The sequence below is a fragment of the Choloepus didactylus genome, assembly GCF_015220235.1.
Source record: "Choloepus didactylus isolate mChoDid1 chromosome 11 unlocalized genomic scaffold, mChoDid1.pri SUPER_11_unloc2, whole genome shotgun sequence".
Taxonomy (NCBI): Eukaryota; Metazoa; Chordata; class Mammalia; order Pilosa; family Megalonychidae; genus Choloepus; species Choloepus didactylus.
In genome coordinates, this window is record NW_023637579.1 from 2,967,843 (window position 1) to 2,990,788 (window position 22,946).

A 22,946-nucleotide genomic window follows, 5' to 3' on the forward strand; every position below is an offset into this window, starting at 1 on the left:
TTTGGCAAAATGAAGGCAAAGTGGTGTTAATCTAGAAAAGATGCCTTATTCTGTAATTATTAAGATTGCAATCACAACCTCTCTGGAAAAATATCTGGATACATTTATTAAATAACTGATTTAATAAGCACCATGATAGGTTCCTAGGGTAAAATATTTCATAAGATATGGTTCTTGAATTCAAAAGTTATCCAAACTAATGGAGAATACATTGAAGTACAATACTCACCGGAATCCGATGTGATGAACAATGACAGAAGGGGCCAGGTCTCATGAGAGTGGATTACACCAGGGAGGGAGAGACTTGTCCTGCTTTGTGTTGTTATAAAAGCTTGCATAAAAGGCAAAAGTGAGCTCATCCCTGAGGAGCTTCCTGCTAGATACTGTTTCAAATAGAATATAATAGCTCCACATAGGAAAAGACAGAGGGACAAGTGTATTTATGGTATGTTTAGGATATGTGTGGATTAGCAAGAAAATAGACTGCTCATTCAAGCCAGTCTAATCTCATGCTTTACTTCCTATCCTTCAGAGTTAATTTTCAATGTTGAGATTTAAAAACTGGAATATTAAACATGTATCCAAGACACCTAAATATACTGAGAAATTTCTATCTAAATCTTTCATAAGGTCTGTCTCCCATTTCATTGTGTTTTTACTTATTTTTGTTAAATTTTTAGTTTAGTTTAGTTTTGTTTTGTTTTAGTCTAATAAAATGATATTGGGATTTAGCTAAAGACTTCTATAGTTTGTTCAGCCAAACTATCAGTTTATGGAGTAAGAATTTATACTACTGTCAATGTAAAGTGTGCAATTCAAGGAGGTTTGACAGTTGCATATGTCAGTAAAACCACCACTTCAATCAGGACACAGAATATTTACATCAAATCCAAGGGTCTTCATATACCTTTGTAACCTTTCTTTTCCTGTGCCACTCTCCACTCTAAGCAAACGTTCATCTGCTTTTTGTCACTATAAGCTTATTTTCAAGAATTATCTCTAAATTTGACAGAGTAATGATAATCCTTGGATACATAATTGTAGCAGTATTGATGAATTAGTGGTCTCTATAAAAATTTTATTGTCTTTTTTACATTACACCATTACACCCAACTCAGATATGTATTTTCAAAAAGAACTGAGCAGTGTACCATTTTTTCCCTCTATGGCAGGTCAATAATTAAATGGTATAAAAGAACTAGAAGGAGTCAGTTGAATGGTTCTCTATGAAAAATCTTGTGTTTCAACAAATTGTGGTTGGTTCACTCTGATTGTGTAGTCTGATATTATAGAGACAAAAGCATACACATGGAAAGCAAAATACCAGATCAACAAGCAAAATAATTCACTCAATTTTTGAAGTATTTTTTTTACTACAGTATACCAAGAAACCACCAAAAAATTTCTTTTCTTCTAGAGATCATTAGTGAGTCATACAACAATACTAAGCAGAAGACAGTTATCAAGAAACTTAATGTGAGGGTTATCATGTGGATTGAGGGAGGGTACAAGAATCACTTAATTGATCATAAATTTTAAAAATTAAATCAAACCTAACCTTTTTAAATATTCACAGAAAATCCCCATCATCCAACACACACACACACACACACCATCACCACCACACACGCACACACACACACACACCACAAACCTTACACAACTGAAAGGAAAGTGGACTCTTCTATCCTACCACACTTTTAGATTCTTATGCTAGATGACTCTCTTTTCTGTCCCATGCCTCCATTAACATGAACTTGCTCACTCTCAGATTCCAAACCTACTATTACTTAAAGGAAAGAAGTAGGGGCATGTTTTAATGTTCAAGCTCCTATCTTTTTAAACTGGGTAAGAGCATGATATGGGAATCCAAAGAAGCAATATCTTGAGTGGATGATACAAATAACATTGGGGTGCCCAAAGTTACAGTATTAAACTCGATTAGAACTTACTGAATGATGTGGACTGATTTTGGCTGAGCTGTGTAATTGATTTAAAAAAAAAAAAAAAAAAAAAAAAACAAAAAAAACGGCCCTCCTCAGAGATCTAATGGGTTATTGAAATGCTAATAGACAAAGCAACCAGGGCCATTAAGGAAAGGTGCACAGGGCAGAGAGATCAGCTTTGCTTCGGGATTTGCATATGCGCCTCAAGGCCTGATCTCCGCCCTTCCCCTTTCTGTGTTCACCAGAACTCGAAAAATCCTCTGCTTTTATTTTGGAGTTTTTCGTGTTGTTTTTTTTCTATGTCTGTCTCCTCTCTGCTGGGCTGGCTGCTCTCAGAGTCTCTGGTGTCTGGTCTCAGTCTATCTATGGTTGGAGTTTGAATCAGTAGAATGAGTTTCCGATAAGAGCAGCCACTGCAGTTCTCCCTTCTCCTTCCCGGAGCTGACAGCCCCTCCTCCCCCGGGACTGAGCCTGGCAGGGAGGGGCGCGGGTCCCCTGGCCGCAAAAACTTACAGATTTCGCTGATCTCAGCAGTTCCACGTTTTCATGAGTGTTGTATGAAGTATGCCCAAAGACAGATTGCTCTGTGGTGTCCAGTCCACGCAGTTCCTGGCTTTTTACCTACTTTCCTGGAGGAGTAACTAAAACATACAGCTCACCAGTCTGCCATCTTGCCCCGCCTCCTCTGAGCTGTGTAATTGAACAACTTCAGTTGATAAAAATTTCAAACTTCTCTTTCTTTTCTAAGCAGAAATCTTAATTTATTCAAATATACATGAGGAAAAAGGTTGAAAGATGCCTTGATCTTACAATGTGGCCAAAGCCCTTAAGTAAGGATTGCAGATGTTTCCCTTGTCTTCCTGATCCAGAAAGATAAACTTGGTGGATACCATATCTGATTTCCACTTAATTATGATTTGATTCACCATCTTTGCAACAAAATTATGGTTAACTAAGATCTAGTGAGAGAAATTTTCATATTTCTGAGCCCTCTGGAGAAAAAATTCCTGCTATTTTTAAATATGTCCTTTGAGGACAACAAACAAAACAGAGTTTTAATTAATCCCATTGGATGGTGGCAGAGAGAAAGTTTCTTTTGTGTTTGACACAGGATAATAGAAACAAAATTAACTGAATACTATAGTCTTTCACACACCCAGAGGTTGTCCTAGATAGAGCACTTGCACTGAGAGTGAAAGATGAAATGATTAATAATTATAGTCAGACAACAGGCATTAAGCCAACCAGAGATCCCTGGACTAAATTTCCACTTTTAATATTTTCTTAATATTCTCCCCAATGGGCATATTCTTGCCCTACTCAAAGCACTTCATGCCCCAATTCCATTTAGTACATAATGAGTACATTTTTCAAGTGAAAACTTAACATGTAACTCTTGCTTTTAATATCTGTTTTGGTTTGCTAAATCTGCTAAAAGGGAAAATACCAGAAATAGATTGGGTTTTACAGTAAGGGTTATTAGGTTCCAAATTTGGAGTTCTATGGCTATGAAAATGTGCAAATCAAGGCATCCAGAGTAAAATACCTTCTCTGATGAAAGGATGCTGCCATCTGGGGCTCCTCTGTCACATGGGAAAGCCCATGGAAACATTGGCTGTTCCTCTCTGGGGGTTAGCTTCTGGTTTCCATGGCTTTCTCAAAATTGTCTCTGGGATTCTGTCTTAGCTTATCTCTTAGCTTCTCTCAGGGGCAAACTCTGAATTACATATCTTAGTTTCTCTCCAGAATGTCTCTCTCAGCTTCCATGTGCTCTCTCTCTTTTTGAGATCTCTTAAAGACTCCGTAAAGGATAAGACCCACCTTGAATGGGTGGGGTCACATTCTCATGGAAACAATCTTATCAAAATGTACCACCCACAATAGGTCTTCCCAGAAAGATAGGATTAAAAGAACATGGACTTTTTCATGGTATATAAGAGATTCAAACCAGCACAAGACCCTGCAGTGGATTTCTTTGAGATTAAAGGTACAACTTGTTAACATTGCCTATAGGCCTGAATATTGTGACTCATATTTAACACACTGTCTCATTTAATGCCATTCCTTACCCCACATATGTTGAGTAGCCATTTAGAATTTTTGTGTGGATTGCTGCATATGAGTGAGTTGTTATAATATTTACCTTTCAGTTCTGGCTTTTTTCAGTCAACATACTGTCCTCAAGGACAATTCACCTAGTTGCATTACTCACAACTTCATTTCTTCTTGCCACTCCTAAATATTCCATTGAATGTATACATCACAGTTAACCATTCTGTTTTTCAGGTGATGCATGCTTAGGTCACCTCCATTTGTTGCAAATTGTAAAAGCTGCTACCATAAACACCAGTGTGCAATGTCCATTCATGTTCCTGCTCTCAGTTCCTCCAAGTATATATCCAATAATCGGGTTTCAGGACCATGTGGAAACCTCATAGTTCCTATGGAACCATCACACTGCACTGCAGATGGGCTGCACCATTCTACTTCCCTAACATCCATAAGTACATACATACTTCTCTCCACATTTTCTCCAGCACTGCATCCCTCTGTTTATTTTTAAACAGTTTTATTCATACACCACATATTCAGTCTAAGTAAAAAATCAATGATTCCCAGTAGAGTCACATAATTATGCATTCGCCTCCATGACCTATATGAGGACATTTCTATTTCTTCTGCCAAGAAAGAGGAAAAGGGGAAAAAATGAAGAATAAAAATATAAAAGAGAGAAGAAAAGTAAAAATAAAGTAAAATACAATGTAATGATCAGACAACACCACCATCAAGAATCCCATTTCACTGCCTTATAACAACCTATTACAGACATTGTTTTGATAACAATTAGTGGAAGCTTCCTACAATGTTACCATTAACTAGACTCCAGTTTGCATTGTTTGTATTTTTTCCTTGTACTCTCCAATTTTCAATGCCTTGCAATGTTGATGCTCATTTTCTCTCCCTCTTTCAAAAACATTCTTATATTTGTATATTTAATCACCATCTCTGACCCCTCTATGATTCATTAATTTATAAAATCTGAGTCTTTATCTTCTATCTTTCCTTCTGGTGTCATACATGCCCATAGCCTTCCTCTTTCAACCATACTCACACTCATCTTTGTTCAGAGTACATACATTATTGTGTTACCATCACACAATATTGTGCTATCCATTTCTGGATCTATACAATCAATTCTGTTTACCTTTATGTACCACATCAGCATCAAATGACAATTTTTAAAACTCTTTCTATCTCTTGATAATCTGTGTTCTCTCAAATTTCGCTCACCGGAGTTAGTTCATATTGGTTAGTCCATAGAGTAACCATCCAATTGTTTCTGGCTAATTTCACTTAATTTAATGTCTCCTACCATTTTGATTTTGGGAATGTATATGTCATATTTTATTTGATTTTCCTTCTCTCTCTCTTTACCCTCACAGATAGTCTTCAGTTGTACTCTCTTCTCCAAACCCCTCTCTCCTGTCTTTTCCTATCTGCTTATAGTTCTCCATTTACTCTTTCTTGTAGAGCAGATCTCTTATTCACTAACTCTCTGTGTCTGCTTGTCTGAAAATATTGTAAACTTGTCCTCATTTTTGGAGAACTGTTTTGTTGTATACAGTATTCTTGGTTGGCAGTTTTTCTCCTTCAGTATCTTAAATATATCATGTCACTGCCTTCTTGCCTCCATTGTTTCTACTTAGAAATCTGCACATAATATTATTGAGCTTCCTTTGTATGTGATGGATTGCTTTTCTCTTGCTGCTTTCAGAATTTTCTCTCTGTGTTTGATGTTTGAGAATCTGATTATTAAGTGCCTTAGAATAGGCCTATTTGGATCTATTCTGTTTGGGGTGTCCTGTGTTTCTTGGATCTGAAAGTTTATGTCTTTCATAAGAGATGGGAAATTTTCAGTCATTATTTCCTCTGATATTGTTTCTGCCCCTTTGTTCTCCTCTTCTCCTTCTGGGACACCCATGACACATATATTTATGTGTGCCATTTTGTCATTCAATTCCCTGATTCCAGTTCATATTTTTTTCCATTCTTTTCCCTATCTGTCCATTTCTGTAAGCCTTCAGATGTCCTTTCCTTTAGTTCCTGGATCCTTTCTTCTGTCACTTCAAATCTGCTGTTCTATGTCTCCATTGTGTTTTTCATCTCTTCTGTTGTGCCTTTCATTCCCTTTAGTTCTGTCAAAGGCTTTTTCATACTTTCAAGTTCTTCATTATGTTCACCCAGTGTCTCCTTACATCCTTCATCTCTTTTGCCATATCTTCCTTCAACCTTTTGATTTGATTTTTCAATTGATTTAGCATATTTGTTTGAAGATCTTTAATTAATTGTTTCAGCTCCTGAAACAATTTGATGTGTAAGTTTTTGGGGCCATAACTTCAATTTTTTCTAGTGTGTATCATAATTTTTTATTGTTTAAGCATCTTGTTTCCTTGATTACCCCAATCAGATTTTCCCAGACCAGACAGGCCAAGGTCTCAAGAAGAGGGTGTAGTCAGTATCAAGATTCCCTGTGGATGAGACCAAGCAAGTTATCACAGTTTTCTGTGAGACCTCCAGACTCTGTGCTATTCCTATCCTTCCCAGCAGGTGGAGCTTTTCAGCACACAGCTCCCCACTGGCACAAAGAGGTATATTGCCTTTAATTCTCAGTAGATCCTGCCCCCACCAGAGGCTTAGAGTGTCAGAAGTGAAGCTTAAGCTGTTTCTGCTTTTTATTTCCCCAGGCCCTATGGACTGAGTTCTCTCAGGAGTGCAACCAATTTAGCTGGGCACTGCCTACCCTTTCCTTAGGGAAGATAAGCCATTTAGGGATTTATCACCTACATTTGACTTCTTTCTTTGTTTCTCTAACTATCTTAACTTCACCCTTGCCTGGGTCAGCACTGACAATTGAAAAAGCCTGAGACTATCTAAATGAGCTACCTAGAATGAGAGCAAAAAAGGAGAAAAGAAAGATATCCCCTTTACAGATCCAGTCACCAACCCCCCAATTACCAGTCAAGGAACAGAGCCCAATTCTATATGCCCGTTTTCTTGGAACACAGCCCTTTTTCATTGCTCTGAGGTCAGCCAACTCCAAAAGCCTCTGTTTTTATTTATGTACTTTTTTCTGTCAGCCCTGCCTCCTCTCTGCCAGGAGAAGCCTCCCAGTTTCCTTTCCTGCTTGTTCTGGGTTTATCTGTGCTCTTGGCTTGTATTCAGTCATCCAAGTTTGTTAACTGAAACCACAGTTGGAGCTTGATTGAGCTACCTTCCCTTCCTCCTGGTATAGTAATTCTTCTTCCCAGAAGGAAGAGTTTCAGCTCAGCCCGCCATGCTTGTGGGGGAGGGGCTCCAGCCCACAGTTTGGGGAGCTTTACTTACAGTTCTATGCTGCAATCTCTGTAAGCTTTACTTTCAGTTCTATGTTGCTCCACCCATTCTGGGCTGGTGTACAATGTGTGTCTGTTCATAGATGTCCACTCATCATTTGCTCCAGAAACTTTACTAGTTGTTTCTGCCTATATGCTAATTGTCCAGAGGACTAATTAAATTCCACACTTCCCTATGCCACCATCTTGCCTCACCTCCCCTACCATTTTGGATTTTATTAACACATTGGGACTGCTGAACACCAGCTCTGGGCACAGTTAAATCTATGACAAAAAGAAGAAATAAAGTAGGAGTTCTGGGGACTGGGGACAGGCTTTGAGGAACAGATTTTTGTAAGAAGCCATTAAAGAAAGCATCAGGCATTCTTAGTTTCCAGTCTTTCCCCAGGCAAGGGTGGGAATAGGACAGACTGAGAGAAAAAATAACTAATCAGGTAGAGGAGATAATTCACTGAAGGGGTCCCTTTCCCAAGAAAAGGGGGGTAACAATGTCTGGTGGTGGCTCTAATTCAGATAATTTAGACCCAAAGGGCAGTCATATCAGCATCATCATCAACCTACCAAAAGAGGAGCCTAGTCTGCTTCAAACAAGCAACAGTTTCCACCTACAAAAAGCAGAACCCAACCTTTCTCAACCAATGATCCCAGCAAAGGGAAAGGGGGACTGCTTGAGAGACCAGTAATTTTTTCAACATAAAGGGAACAGGGAGCTGAGGAGTCACTCCTTCTTCCCCACAAAAAGGATGGGGCAAGGCCCAGAACAGAAGGTGACTGTTATTTAGAGAATCCTGTCCCCAGAAGCTTGAAAACAGAAACAGTTTAAGCATGCCTTCAGCCTCAGCCTCGATCTCAGTCATGGCCCTAGCAGGGATGAGTTCTGCTGAGAATTAAAGGCACAGTACCACATTAGGCCTGTGGGGACCAGTGAGCTGAAAAGCACCATTTGCTGGAAAGGACAGGAAAAGCACAGAATTAAGGTGCTTAACAGGAAAGACAGACACTCTGCTGAGCTTCATCCTCAAGGAACCTTGATACTGATTACACCCCATTCATGAGTCCTGGACATGTCTTGTCTGGGAAAACCTGACTAAAGTCAATCCAACCTCAGGGTCCCTCTACCCAGAGGTGAACTGCCAAGTAAAAGTTGTTAAAGGTAATGGAGTGTTAAAAATATAGATGGGGGAGTGATGTCATCAACTTGGCAATGTAAACATGTACCTAAAACTTCTCCCCAGATATTCAGCTAAAAAGTGGGATGACCCTGACTTGTACAAAACTCTGGAGGAGGGTATAGACAGGAGAAGGACCCTGCAAAATCCAAATTGAAGAGAAAGAAAATTATTATGTTGGAAAACTCTGTCTGGACCAGCTAGTCCTCTCCCCTCACCCTCATTCATTCTCATGCAGTGTGAAAGGAGCAAAGAAACACAGTCAGGATTCCTCTCTCCTCCCATCAGGTACACAGACTATAAAATCTCTCAGAGCAGTGAGACATATCCCTACCATTTGAAGACCTGGGGAATATGGATGGTCATTTCAAGGCCCAGATAAGAGAGGGATGAAAGTCTGATAAAAAGTAGGGAGAGACATTTTCCGGCCATGTTTCTGCAACCCTTCCACCACACTTGAGGGAAACAGTAGCTGGTGGCCCAAACCTTGCCTGGGGGTGGCTGAAAACTGTGGGAGCTGGGGAACTCCTCTGCCACAGGTGGAGAGGGAGACAGAGCCCCACAGTGAGTCAGTTTTGCTCAGCAAAGTGATAGTGCAGGAAATCCACAGATTTAGCCCAACCCAGTCAGATGGGGGCTCTAGAAGATAATTCAGCCCCACCCAGCCAGACTCAGCAGGGATCAAAGAGGCAATTCAGCCCTACCTGGTCAGGCTCAGCCTGGACTTCAGGAGATAATTCAAGCTTGCCTGGTCAGACACGGCCTCTCAGCTCCAGGAGGTTATTCAGCCCCAAGTGATCAGACACAACAGGGGCACCAAGATGTAATTCAGCCCTTCCCAGCCAGACTCAGCAAAGGCTCCAAGAGGTAATTCAGCCATGCCCAATCACATGCAACTTCTCAGCTCCAGGAGGTAATTCACCTCATCTGACAGCCCTGCCTGGTCAGATACAACCTCAGATCCAGAAGGTAAACACCTTCTGAAGTTGATTAAATGAACAAATATCACCACCTACTGTGTAGAGTGGAAAGTGCAAGGGAGTGGCAGGACTTCTCAGAACCTCTCCAGAGCTTGTCTCAGATCCACTTGAATTGAGCTACATGCCCTGCAGGGAAACCCACTCCTGTTTATGCTGAGAACTACAGACAACCCAAGAGTTAAAGCAGTGTTCTAAAACAATGCCAGAGCTTGCTTGCCAGTGAAAATGGAGCAAAACTGGAAACCAGCAGATGGTTTTACCACACACAGAGACTTTGTTGTGATGCCCAGTGCCTACTACTAAGAGATAGGTTGCTGAAGGTGTCTGGTTTGGGGGGAAGACTGGGTGACAGAACTAATCTAACAACTAGTCAACAACAGAGACAGAAAACAGAGATCATGCCAACCAACAAGAAACCCCTAGGCAAAAGAGAAAAAATGACTTCCAGAATAAACTAATCAAGAAAATCAGATGTCTAGACAGCAAAATTCACAAGTCATACTAGGAAGCATATAGTTATGGACCAAAGAAAGGAACAAACTAACACTTTAACTGAGATACAGAAGTTGAAACAACCAATGAAAGATAGTCAAACAAATCTTCTAAATCAAATCAACAAGTTGAAGAAAAGCAAGGCAAAAGACATGAAATATGTGAAGAAACACAGAACTGAGAATCTTGAAAAAAAACAAATGACAGAACTTATGGGAATGAATGGCACAATAGTAGAGATGAAAAACACAATGGAGACTCAAAACAGCAGATTTGAAAAGGCAAAAGAAAGGATTAGTGAACTAGAGGATAGCACATCTGAAACCCTATGAAAAAAGAACATATCAGGTCAGAAATGTAAAAACATGAATAGGGTCTCAGGGAACTGAACAACAATATGAAGTGCATGAATACACCTGTTATGGGTTTCCCAGAAGGGGAAGAGATGGGAAAGGAAAGGAAGCTGAAAGACTGAAGAGAAATAATTTATGCAAAGTAGAGTCTATAGTTAACAGTAACATTGTAATATACTCACATTAATTGAAACAAAGACAATATATCAATGCTAAATGTGTAAGAGGGGGATACAAGGGAGGAGTATGGGATTCTTGGTGGTAGTATTGTTTGATGTTATTATTGTGTTTTATTTAATTTTAATTATATTTTTTCTTTAACTTTTTTACTATTCTTTTTTATTTTTTTTTATTTTTATTTTTTTTTTTTCTTTCATAATTGAGATTTTATTGGTTGTTCTGAAGATCAGCACACAGACATTATGAACAATCTGTACACAATTAATGTATGTACCGAAAATCTAAAAAGCCATAGAGTTGTAATTCTTGTCTAAAGTTATTCCAGTGACTTTCCAGCTTAAAATTTGGAGGCAAGTTTTCCCTAAGAGGATATCAAGTACCAATATCTTCAAATGTTGATAAGCTGTTACATCATTAAGTCCCACTAATTCACAATTTAATATCATACACACTAAATACTCACATTTCCAATCTTTCACAGCATATAACAAAGTTATTAGGAAAACTGGACGACCACAACCAAAGATGTTACAGAGCACACACAGTTCTGACAGGGATAGCCAAGATCAGGGAGCAGTTTTAAGAAACAATTCTACTAAAAACATTGGAATAGAAGTAATTTAAAATGTTCAAGACATATTAAATGCAAGACTGTGACTCCAAATCATCATTTAGTATGCGTTGTATTACAGGGTATAAAAACTGCCACCCCCCACCCTATGGAATGTTAAAGTTGACAACCAAGACAGTCAAAGCCTCCCATAATTCAATATCCCACTATTTTCTGGTTGTACCAAAAAATAAACAACCAGCAAATGATTTCTCCTCTTAAAAAAAGGCATTTACACTTAAAAAATGGATGAGGTGGGATTTCAATCTCCTTCTTAAAAATGTTTCTTCTAGAGCTACTAAAAAACTTGCATTTACAAAATAGTTGATAAAAATATTCCTCTGGATTGTACAAGAAGGGAGAAACAGGGACCACTGATAAGACATGGTATATGAGATTAATCAGACTTGGCTTCTTTCTCTCCTGCTTCATCAGAGGCTGGACTCTCTTCATTTTTAGTTTCTCCATTTTCTGCAGGTAAATCTTTAGTTTCTTGGTTAGCCATTTCAGCTTGCTTTCCCTTTGCTCCTCTTTTTCCTTTTGGTTGCACTTTTTTGTCCGAAGACTTATCCTTTCCCGCTGCCTTTTTTGGCTTCGCTTCCACTTTCGCAGGAGCAGGCTTAGCTGACAGCCTCGCCGACCTCCTCTTGGGCTCCTCCTTCCCCGCGCCGTCGGCCGAGCTGACCTTCCTCTTGGGCATCCTAGCGGCGGAGCGGGCGCTTGCCGGGTGCTGCGGGCCGCGGCGCGCCGAGATCCTCCACGAAGCTGAGCTGCCGGCCTCCGCCGCTCCTTCCGCCGCCCGAGCTGCTGCGACCCGCGGCAGGGGCGCTGGGAGAACCGGATGGAACTCACTATTCTTTTTTAAATTTTTGTTGGAGTAATTAATGAGTTCAATTGCTGACTGTGATGATCAATGCACAATTATATGATGATATGTTGAACAATTGATTGTACCCCATGGATGATTGCATGGCATATGAATATATCTCTATAAAATTGCAGAGAAAAAAAAAACAGAGGGATACAAGTGCTGAAGAAAATGTGGAGAGACAGATGTACCTATTCAATGTTGGTGGGGAAGTAGAAGTGTGCAGCCCCTCTGGAAGGCAGTGTGTTCATTCTACAAGAAGCTAAGTATGTGGTTACCATAAGGTCCTGCAGCCTCATTATTGGGTAAATATTGGAAGTACTGAGAACAGGGATATGAATAGAAATTTGCACAATGGTGTTTATGGTGGCAGTATTCACAATTTGCAATGGATGGAGGTGGCCTAATGGATGAACAGAATGGTGAATGGTGGTGTATGCATACAATGGAACATTGAGCATCTGTAAGAAGGAATGAAGTTGTAAGACATGCAACTGAGTGAATGGATTTTGAGGAGGGCATTTTGAGTGAGAAAAGCCAGAAATAGAAAGACAAATATTATAATGCCTCACAAATATGGACTAAATACATTATTCAAGCTCCGAGAATTGACTCTTAGAGACAGGATATCAGGGGAACATTTATTGTAAAGGTCCCTGTATTGTAAGCTATTACAGCAGCCACATCTATTCCTGAGTTGTAATGTTTATCTCTAAATTCTGAGATGATGGGCTCTTTGTATATAATGTGTTTGTCCCCTGGAGCTTCAAGTATCTGTGAGAAACCTGAGATTCAGAGCTAGAGCTCTGCAGCTATGAATGTCAGCATTACCCAACACAGAAACTGCTTAAAAAGCTGAAAAAGAGTTCAGATTTCAATTAGAGATAGAAATGAAGTGGATATGGTTAGGATTATGGCAAATGAGGCCAAAGGGTAAAGGATGATATTGACTGTGTTTTAAAACTTCAAATTCTGTGTGAGACCAAATGAAGAGATGCATATTTGGTGCAAAATTATATTTTCTGTAGCACACTAAATAATTTAACCTGCATGGTCAGTTTATTCAAACACCATAAATACATGGAACTTTGAATAGGGAATGAGATCTGGTAGGTTTGTGCAGGTCAGTGTGAGACCCCAATGCATCCCAAAGTAATTTGGGCAGAAAATAAAAATGTATTTGCAAAGCACTCCTTAGGAAAAATGTGGAAATATCAAACTTCTCCACGTGGGTAATTACTGATATACTTACAACCATTGGGAGCTAACAATTTAGAAGGCAGAGCCTTCTATCTTGGAGCTTGACCTTTTGAAGCTTGTTACTTGAGAAGCTAAGCCTACTGATAACTGTGCCTAATAGAATCTCCCAGAGAGCCTCTTTTGTTGCTCAGATGTGGCTTCTCTCTCTCTCTAAGCCCACTAGGCAGGTAAACTCAGTGCCCTCCCCCCTACATGGGATATGACTCCCAGGGGTGTAAATCTCCCTGGCAATGCAGGACATGACTCCTGGTGATAATCCTGGAGCTGGCATCATGGGATTGAGAAAGTCTTCTTGAACAAAAATTGGAAGAGAACTGAAACAGTTAAAGTTTCAGTGGCTGAGAGATTTCAAATGGAGTCAAGAGGTTATTCTGGAGGGTATTCTTATGTGTTATATAGATATCCCTTTTTAGTTTTTAGTGTATTGAAATAGCTAGAAGGAAATACCTGAAACTGTTGAACTGCAACCAAGTAGCCTTGATTCTTGAACATGATTTTATAACTATGTAACTTGCATAGTGTGATTGTGAAAATCTCGTAGTTGCTCTTTCCCAGTTGTGTTGACCACCTTATCAGACATCAATTGTCCATAGATGAGTGGTTCTATTTAAAAACATTCAGTTGCATTCAAATGGTCAGTATATCTATATTATGCCAATACCATGCTGTTTTGACTACTGTAGTTTTGCAATCTTCTGTAAAGTCACATAGAATGAGACCTCCCACTTCACTCCTCTTTCTCAAGATATTTTTAGCTATTGCTGGAATCCTGCCCTTCCAAATAAATTTGGTTCTTGGTTTTCCTATTTCTGCAAATTATGTTGTTGGGATTTTAATTGGCAATGAATTGAATCTATAAATTGATTTGGATAGAATTGACATCTTGACTATATTTTGTCTTCCAATCCATGAACAAAGTATGTCCTATTTATTTAGGTCTTCTTTGATTTCTTTTAGCAATTTTTTTTGTAGTTGTCTCTGTGTATGTCTTTTGTCGCCTTGGAAAAATTTATTTCTAAAAATTTTACTCTTTAGTTCCTATTGTAAATGGATCTTTAACATTGATTTCCCCCTCAAATTTCTTGTTACTAGGTATTGAAATACTACTGAATTTTGTGTGTTGATCTTGTACCCCTCCACTTTTCTGTATTCATTTATTAGCTCTAGAAGCTTTGCTGAAGATATTTTGGGATTTTCTACAGATAGTGTCATCTCATCTGCAAGCATTGAAAGTTTTTCTTCTTTCTTTCCAATTTCAATGCCTTATATTTCTTTATCTTGCTTTTTTGCTGTAGCTAGAAGTTCCATCACAGGTTTGAATAACAATAGTGAGTGGTCATCCGTGTTTTGATCCTGATCTTAGAGGGAAAGCTTTCAGTCTTCCCCACTGAGTATGATGTTAGCTATTGGTTTTTCAAATATTTCTTTTACCATGTGGAAATATTTCCTTCTATTCCTATCTTTGAAGTGTTTTCATCAAGAAAGGATGTTGAATTTTGACAAATGCCTTTTCTACATCAATTGAGATGATCATGTGGTTTTCCCCTTTAATTCATTCATGTGGTGTATTACAAGGATTGATTTTCTTTGGTTGAAACAGCCTTGTATACCTGGAATAAATTCCACTTGATCATGTGTTCTAGTTTGCTAACACTGCTGGAATGCAAAACACCAGAAATGGATTGGCTTTTATAAAGGGGATTTATTAGTTTGCTAATTTAGAGTTCTATAGCCAAAAGTGTCAAAACCAAGGCATAAACACAATTATGCATTCACTAGAGAAAGGCAATTGGCATCTGGCCTTTATTATTAGCTCAAAAGGTACTTGGCTGCTGTCTGCTTTTTCCCAGGTTGCATTTCAAAATGACATTCTCCAATACATCAGCATCAGCTTTCCATGACTATCTTCAAAATGTCATTCTAAGCTACAGCCAATGTCAGGTGTCCACAACTCCAAATATGTCTGAGATAAGCCAGCTAGCATCTGGGTCTGTGATAATTTTAAAGGACTCCAGTGATTAAATGAAGACCCATACTGGATGGTTGGGGCCACACCTCCATGGAAATAATTCAATCAGAGTTAACTCCTATGAATGGTTGGGTCACATCTCCATGGAAACAACTTAATCCAAATATTCCAACCTGATCAATACTAATACATCTGTCCCCACAAGATTGCATTAAAGAACATAGCATTTTAGGGGCATAATACACCCAGACCTGCACATAATGATGTATAATTCTTTCAATGTGCTATGGGATTTGATTTGCAATTATTTTCTGTATTCATTAAAGAGATGGGTCTCTAATTTTCTTTTCTTGTAGTTTCTTTGTCCAGTTTTGGTATTAGGGTGTGCCAGTTTGAATGTACTGTGTCCCCCGAATGCCATTATCTTTGTGGTCTTGTGGGACAGACGTTTTGGTGCTGGTTAGATTTGCTTGGAATGTGCCCCACCCAGCTGTGGGTGGTGACTTTGGTGGGATACTCCCATGGAGGAGTGGCCCCACCCATTCAGGGTGGGCCTTGATCAGTGGAGCCATACAAATGAGCTGGCTCAAAGAGAAGAAATTGAGTGCAGCTGTGAGTGATGTTTTGAAGAGGAGCAAGCTTGCTAGAGAGGAACATCCTGGGAGAAAGCCATTCTGAAACCAGAACTTTGGAGCAGACGCCAGCCACATGCCTTCCCAGCTAACAGAGGTTTTCCGGACGCCATTTGCCATCCTCCAGTGGAGGTACCTGATTACTGATGTGTTACCTTGGACACTTTATGGCCTTAAGACTGTAACTGTATAGCCAAATAAATGCCCTTTTTATAAAAGCCAGTCCATCTCTGGTGTTTTGCATTCTGCAGCATTAGCAAACTAGAACAGATTTTGGTACCAGGAGTGGGGTGCTTTTGCTGCTGAGTTTGCAAATACCAAACATGTTGGAACGGCTTTTTAAATGGATAAGGGGGAATTTCTGGAAGAGTTGTGAGGAGCTTGATAGAAAAGGCCAAAACTGCTTTAAAGAGACTGTTTGTGGAAATATGGACTCTAAAGATACTTCTGATGAGGACTTGAACAGAAATGATGAATGTGTTGTAAACTGGAAGAAAGGTGATCCTTGTTTTAAAGTGGCAGAGAATTTGGCAAAATTGAGTCCTGGTGTCAGATGGAAGGAAGAATCTGGAAGCAACAACTTGGAATACTTAGCTGAGGAGATCTCCAGACTACATGTGGAGGACGTATCCTGGCTTCTCCTTGCAGCTTATAGTAAAATGCAAGCAGAGAGAGATAAACTTAGAACTGAACTCTTGGGTTCAAAGAAACCAGAAGTTGATCGCTTGGAAAATTACGAGCTTCCAGGGTGTGGAATCCCTGAAGCTACAGCCCAACATGAGGATGTAACCAAACATGGAAGCCAGCCGCCATTTCAGTACAAGCCAAGATTGGAAAAGGAGTTAAGCAGAAAGGATTTGTAGAAAGTCCTATTGTCTGATGGCTTTGACCCCTGCGTGCTTCATGCAAAGCCAACAGAATTTTTGCGAGATCTTTATAGACAGAGCCATTGCCAATCTGAACTGGAGGAGACAGACAAGGAACAAACTGAAGGAAAAATTTCTTCAAAGACAGAGCCATGGAGGTTGAGGTCTGGAGTCAGGAGGTCTTGGGCTGGGAGAGCGGAGCAGCCCACATGCATGGAAAGGGTGAGTTTGCCCTGGAGGTCGAGGGCGGGCATTCCGCCTCGATGCTCTGGAAGAGTTTTGCCACCTCAGGTCCCAAAGAAGTTGGAGCACATTCCCAGGGAATTGGGGAGAACCTGGCTGCCACCACACTGTTCTGAAGGGGTTGAGCATGTGCCCCGGAGATGGAAGGGAATCCGGGAGCTGCCCCGAGGTTTGAGGAGGGTGGGGCCGAGAAGGTGGTCTCCCCAATGTGTGGAAGTGTTGGAGCACTCACCCAAGCGTTTGGAGAGGAAAGGGCTGCCGAAAAGGCCCTTAGGAAGGGTTAGACTCCCGCTCTCTCAAGCCCCAAGGATGCAACATTGTTTTGTAAATGACTCTCAGACTTTGAAATCTAATGGAGTTTGTCCTGCAGGTTTTAGGAACTGTTTTGGTCCTGTTAACCCTGTTTTCCTTACTCTTTCTTCTTATGGCAATGGAAATGTTTATCCTATGAATGTCCCTCCTTTGTATATTGGAAGCATATAAATTGTTCTAAGTCCACAGATCCAAGCTAAAGGAAAAGTATGCCTTAGGACTGACCACGCCTATATTTGATTTTGATGGGATTTTGTACTTAACTTTTGTTACTGAAATGGTTTAAGTTTTTGTGATATTGTGATGAAATGAATGTATTTTGTATTTGGAAAGATAATGTCATTTTGGGGTCCAGGGGGTGGAATGTGCCGGTTTGAATGTATTGTGTCCCCTGAATGCCATTATCTTTGTGGTCTTGTGGGATAGACGTTTTGGTGCTGGTTAGATTTGCTTGGAATGTGCCCCACCCAGCTGTGGGTGGTGACTTTGGTGGGATACTCCCATGGAGGTGTGATCCCACCCATTCAGGGTGTGCCTTGATCAGTGGAGCCATATAAAACATGCTGACTCAAAGAGACTGAACGGAGTGCAGCTGTGAGTGACGTTTTGAAGAGGAGCAAGCTTGCTAGAGAGGAACATCCTGGGAGAAAGCCATTTTGAAACCAGAACTTTGGAGCAGACGCCAGCCACGTGCCTTCCCAGCTAACAGAGGTTTTCCGGACGCCATTTGCCATCCTCCAGTGAAGGTACCTGATTACTGATGTGTTACCTTGGACACTTTATGGCCTTAAGACTGTAACTGTATAGCCAAATAAACGCCCTTTTTATAAAAGCCAGTCCATCTCTGGTGTTTTGCATTCTGCAGCATTAGCAAACTAGAACATAGGGTGATGTTGGCTTCATTGAATAAGTTAGGAAGCTTTTCTTCAACATCAACTTTCTTTGAAGAGTTTGAGTGGGATTGGTACTAATTCTTTCTTGAATGCTTGGTAGAATTCACATGCAAAGCCAACTGGTCCTGGATCTTTATTTTTGGGGAGCTTTTTGATGACTGATTGAATCTCTTTACTTGTGATTGGTTTGCTGATGTCCACTATTTCTTTTCAAGTCAATGTTGGTTGTTCATGCTTTTCTAGGAAGTTGTCCATTTCTTCCATGTTGTCTAGTTTATTAGCATATATTTGCTCATAATATCCTCCCATTAACTCCTTTATTTCTTTTGGGTCAGTTGTTATGCCCCCTCTCCCATTTCTGATTTTATTCATTTTCATCCCCTCTCTATTTTTTGTAGCCTAGATAAGGGTCCATCAATTTTATTGATTTTCTCAAAGAACCAACTCTGGCTTTGTTGATTTTCTCTACTGTTTTCATGTTCTCAATTTCATTTATTTCTTCTCTTTAGAAGTTATTTCTTTCCTTCTCTTTGTGTTGGGGTTAGTTTACTGTTCTTTCCCTAGTTCTTCCACATGAACAGTTAGTTCCTTGATATTTATTCTTTCTTCTTTTCTATTGCAGGCATTTAGGGCCATAAATTTCCCTCAGCACTGCCTTTGCCACATCCCATAAGTTTTAATATGTTGTGTTTTCATTCTTATTTGCCTCAAGATCTTTGCTGATTTCTCTTGTAATTTCTTCCTTGATCCACTGGTTGTTTAAGAATGTGTTGTTTACCCTCTGTATATTTGTGAATTTTCCAGACTTCTGCCTGTTATTGATTTCCAGCTTCATTCCATTATGATCCAAGTGTTTTGTACAATTTCAGTGTTTCTAAGTATAGTGAGACTTGCTTTGTTACCCAGCATGTGGTCCCTCCTGGAGGATTTTCCATGAGCACATAAGAAAAATGTGGATCTTGCTGTTGTGGGACATCAGGTTTTGTAAATATCTTTTAAATCTAGTTCATTTATTGTACTATTCAAAACCTCTGTTTCCTTATCAATTCTCTGCCTTGATGTTCTATGCATTGATGACAGTGTTGTATTGAATTCTCCAACTATTTTTGTAGAGGTGTCTACTTCTCCCTTCACTGTTGTCAGTGTGTAACTCATATTTTGGGGCACCCTGGCACAGTTCATAAATATTTATGATTTTATGTCTTCTTGATGAATTTTCCCTTTTATTAATACATAGTGTCCTTCTCTGTCTCTTTTAACTGTTTTATATTTGAAGTCTAACTTGCCTGATATTTGTATAACTACCTCCTCTCTTTTCTGGTTTCTCTTTCCATGAAATATCTCTTTCCAACTTTTGACTTTCAACCTATTTTTGTCCTTGGGTCTAATGTGGGTCTCTTTTAGACATCATATAGAAGGGTCCTGTTTTTTAATCCTCTCTGCAATTCTATATCTTTTGATTGGGGAGTTTAATCTATTAATATTTAATGTTATTACTGTAAAGGCAGTACTGTCATCCACCATTTTGTCTTTCAGATTTTGTGTCACCTCTCTCTCTCTCTCTCTCTCTCTCTTGCTCTGTGTGTGTGTGTGTGTGTGTTTGCATGTGTGTGTCTCTTTCTTTACTCTTACTGATGCTTTTCATTTCTACATTCTTCTCCAACCTCTCTATCCTGCCTTTTCCTATCTACCTGTAGTTATCCCTTTAGTATTTCTTGCAGTGTAGGTCTCACATTCACAAACTAATGTCTGTTTGCCTGAAAATACTTTAAACTCTCCCTCATTTTCAGTGACAGTTTTGCTGGATATAGAATTCTTGGTTGGGAGTTTTTCTCTTTCAGTGTCTTAAATATATCATATCACTGGTTTCTTACTTTCATGGTTTCTTCTGAGAAATCTGCACATAGTCTTATTGAGCTTCCCTTGTATATGGTGGATTGCTATATTCTTGCAGATTTCAGAATTCTCTCTTGGTCTTTGACATTCACCTGTCTGATTACTAAGTGTTTTAGAGTTGGTATATTGGGATCTATTGTATTTGTGGTACACTGCACTTCTTGGATATGTAATTTTATGTCTTTCAAAAGAGATGGGAAATCTTCCATGATTATTTCCTCCATTCTTCTTACTGCTTCTTTTTCTTTCTCTTGTCCTTCTGGGACACCCTTATTAGACATATTCATGCACTTCTTGCTGTCATTCACTTCTGTGTGACCCTGCTCATACTTTTCCATTCTTTTCCCTATCTATTCTTTTGCATGTAGAATTTCAGACGTTCTGTCCTCTAGTTCACTAATCCTTTCTTCTGCCTCTTCAAATCTACTGTTGTAAGTCTCCACTATGTTTTTCATCCCTTGTATTGTGCCTTTCATTCCCATAAATTCTGTCACTTGTTTCTTCAAACTTTCAAATTCTTCCTTATGTTCACCCAATGTCTTCTTTATATCCTTCATTTCTTTTGCCATATTTTCCCTCAACTCATTGATTTGAATTTTGAATTCATTTAGCAAGTTTCTTGGAAAATCTTTAATTAGCTGTTTAAACTGTGTATCATTTGAGTTGTTAGTTTGTTTCTTTGAATGGGCCATATCTTCATTTACTTTAGTGTGACCCAAAATTTTTTGTTGTTTCTAGGCATCTGGTTTCCTTGATTAGTTTATTCTAAAGGATTTTTCAGTGTTTTTTTGTCATTGTCTCTTTAGGTGCTCTTTATTTTTTAACATATATTGTGGGAACACATATACAACATCTATCTTCCCATCCCAAACTCACCCAAGCCTCTCAATCAGTTGGATTAATCACATTTACAATATTATGGAGCCCTCATCATCTTCCATTACTAAAACTTTCCCATTTTCCCAAACAGAAACCTACACCCATTGTTTGTTATCTCTCCATTCCCCATGTCCCCACCCCTGCCAACCTGTGCTCTACTTTCTGTCTCTATGAGCTTGCATATTCTCCAATATATTCTTTGTGGTTTCCATGGACTTAAACTTAATATCCCAAATCTATAACAATCTCATTTGCTTTGAGACCAACTGAGCTTCAACAGTATACACAAACTATATTCCTATACCTCAGCATACCTGCACCTTTATGTAGTTCTTGTCACAAATTACACATTTATACATCATAAGACCAGAACCACTGGCTTATCAGTACATTTTATGCATTTGCTTTTCACATCTTATAGGAAGTAAATCTGGAGTTAGAAACCAAGGACACAATAGTGTTGGTGTTTCTTTACCCACATCATTATCTTTACTGAACATCCTTATTTCTTCATATGGCTTCTATCTGTTTTCTGTGGCCCTTTCCTTTCAGCCTGCAGATCTCTCCTTAGCATCTCTTTTGCAACTAATCTAGTAGCGACAAAGTCCCTCAGCTTTTGTTTATCTTGGAATGTCTTAATCCTTCCCTCATTTTTGAAAGACAGTTTTGCCAGATACAGAATTATTAGTTGGAAGTATTTTGCTTTCAACACTTTAAACATGTCATCCCACTGTCTTCTTGCTTCCATGTTTTCTGATGAAAAATCAGCACTTAATCTTACTGAGGCTTTCTTGTATGTGACACATTGCTTCTCTCTTGCAGTTTCAGAATCCTCTCTTTATCTTTGGCATTTGACAGTTTTATTACAATATGACACACTGTGGTTCTATTTGGATTTATCTTGTTTGGAGTTTGTTGAACATCTTGAATGTGTATGTTCATGTCTTTTATAAAATTTGGGAAGTTTTCAGCCATTATTTCCTTGAATATTCTCTCTGCCCTTTCTCTCTTTCTTCTCTGGGATTTCCACAATGCTTGATGTTGTCCCACAGATTTCTCAGCCTCTGTTCACTTTTCTTTGGTCTTTCATCCTTCAGCTCCTCTGGATAATTTCAATTGTCTTATCTTCAAAGTTCACTGATTGTTTCTTCTGCCACCTCCAATCTGTTTCCCCCTCACAGGAACTTTTTATTTCTGTCACTGAGGTCTTCAGTTCTGTTTGGTTCATTTTACCACTTTCCATCTCTCTACTTATAGTCTTTTTTTGTTTGTTCCAGTTTGAAACTGTTAAAGACCCCAGAAAAGCCATGATCTTTCCATCCAGTCTTGTGGGGTGGAGCCTTTTAATTGAATGTCTCCATGGAGATGTGACACACTCAACTGTGGGTGAGAACTCTGATTGAATTATTTCCATGGAGGTGTTGAACCCTCCCATTCCAAGTGTGTCTTGGTTAGATCCTTGGAGTACTTAAGAGAGTGCAAGAGCTGACACAGAGGCTTGCAGATGCTTTGAGATGCAGACAGAAGGATGTTTGGAGATTTTAAGCTAAGAGATGAAGCCCAGAGTTTGCCCCAGAGAAGCTAATAGGTGACCATCAAATGCTTAAGGAGAAACACCCTGGGAGAAAGAAGAAGGACTCACAGGAGCTGAGCAAGAGGAGCAGAGACAGAAGCCCATAGACGTTTTGGAGAATGCCATTTTGAAACACAACCTGGGAGCACAGGACCAGCAGATGTCAGCCACATGCCTTCCCAGCTGACAGAGGTGCCCCAGACCTCATTGGCTGTTGTTCAGTGAAGTAATCCTCTTGTTGATGCTTTAGTTTGGACATTTTATGGCCTTAGAACTGTACATTTGTAAGTTAATAAATCCCCTTTATAAAAGTCAATCAGTTTCTGGTATTTTACATAATGGAAGCAATAGAAAACCAGAAGAGTGTTCATCTATTATTTTCCTGATTTCCTTTATTCTTTGTCCAGGTTTTCCTTTAGCTCATTGAGCATA

At 39.4% G+C, this 22,946-nt stretch overlaps 2 protein-coding genes across 6 annotated transcripts in view; one reads left to right on the forward strand and one right to left on the reverse strand.

Moving 5' to 3' along the window:
- LOC119524586 (zinc finger protein 596-like) overlaps positions 1-22,946 on the forward strand; it is a 1,058,357-nt gene that overhangs the window by 753,874 nt on the left and 281,537 nt on the right. The window lies entirely within an intron of this gene.
- On the reverse strand, positions 10,705-11,963 carry LOC119524594 (non-histone chromosomal protein HMG-14). Its single transcript, XM_037823317.1, has one exon. The coding sequence runs from the start codon at positions 11,821-11,823 to the stop codon at positions 11,521-11,523; it is 303 nt and encodes a 100-aa protein (XP_037679245.1). The 5' UTR covers positions 11,824-11,963; the 3' UTR covers positions 10,705-11,520.

Coding starts and splice junctions, on each gene's coding strand:
- LOC119524594 (XM_037823317.1), bottom strand. CDS start 11,823: ATGCCCAAGAGGAAGGTCAGCTCGGCCGACGGCGCGGGGAAGGAGGAG.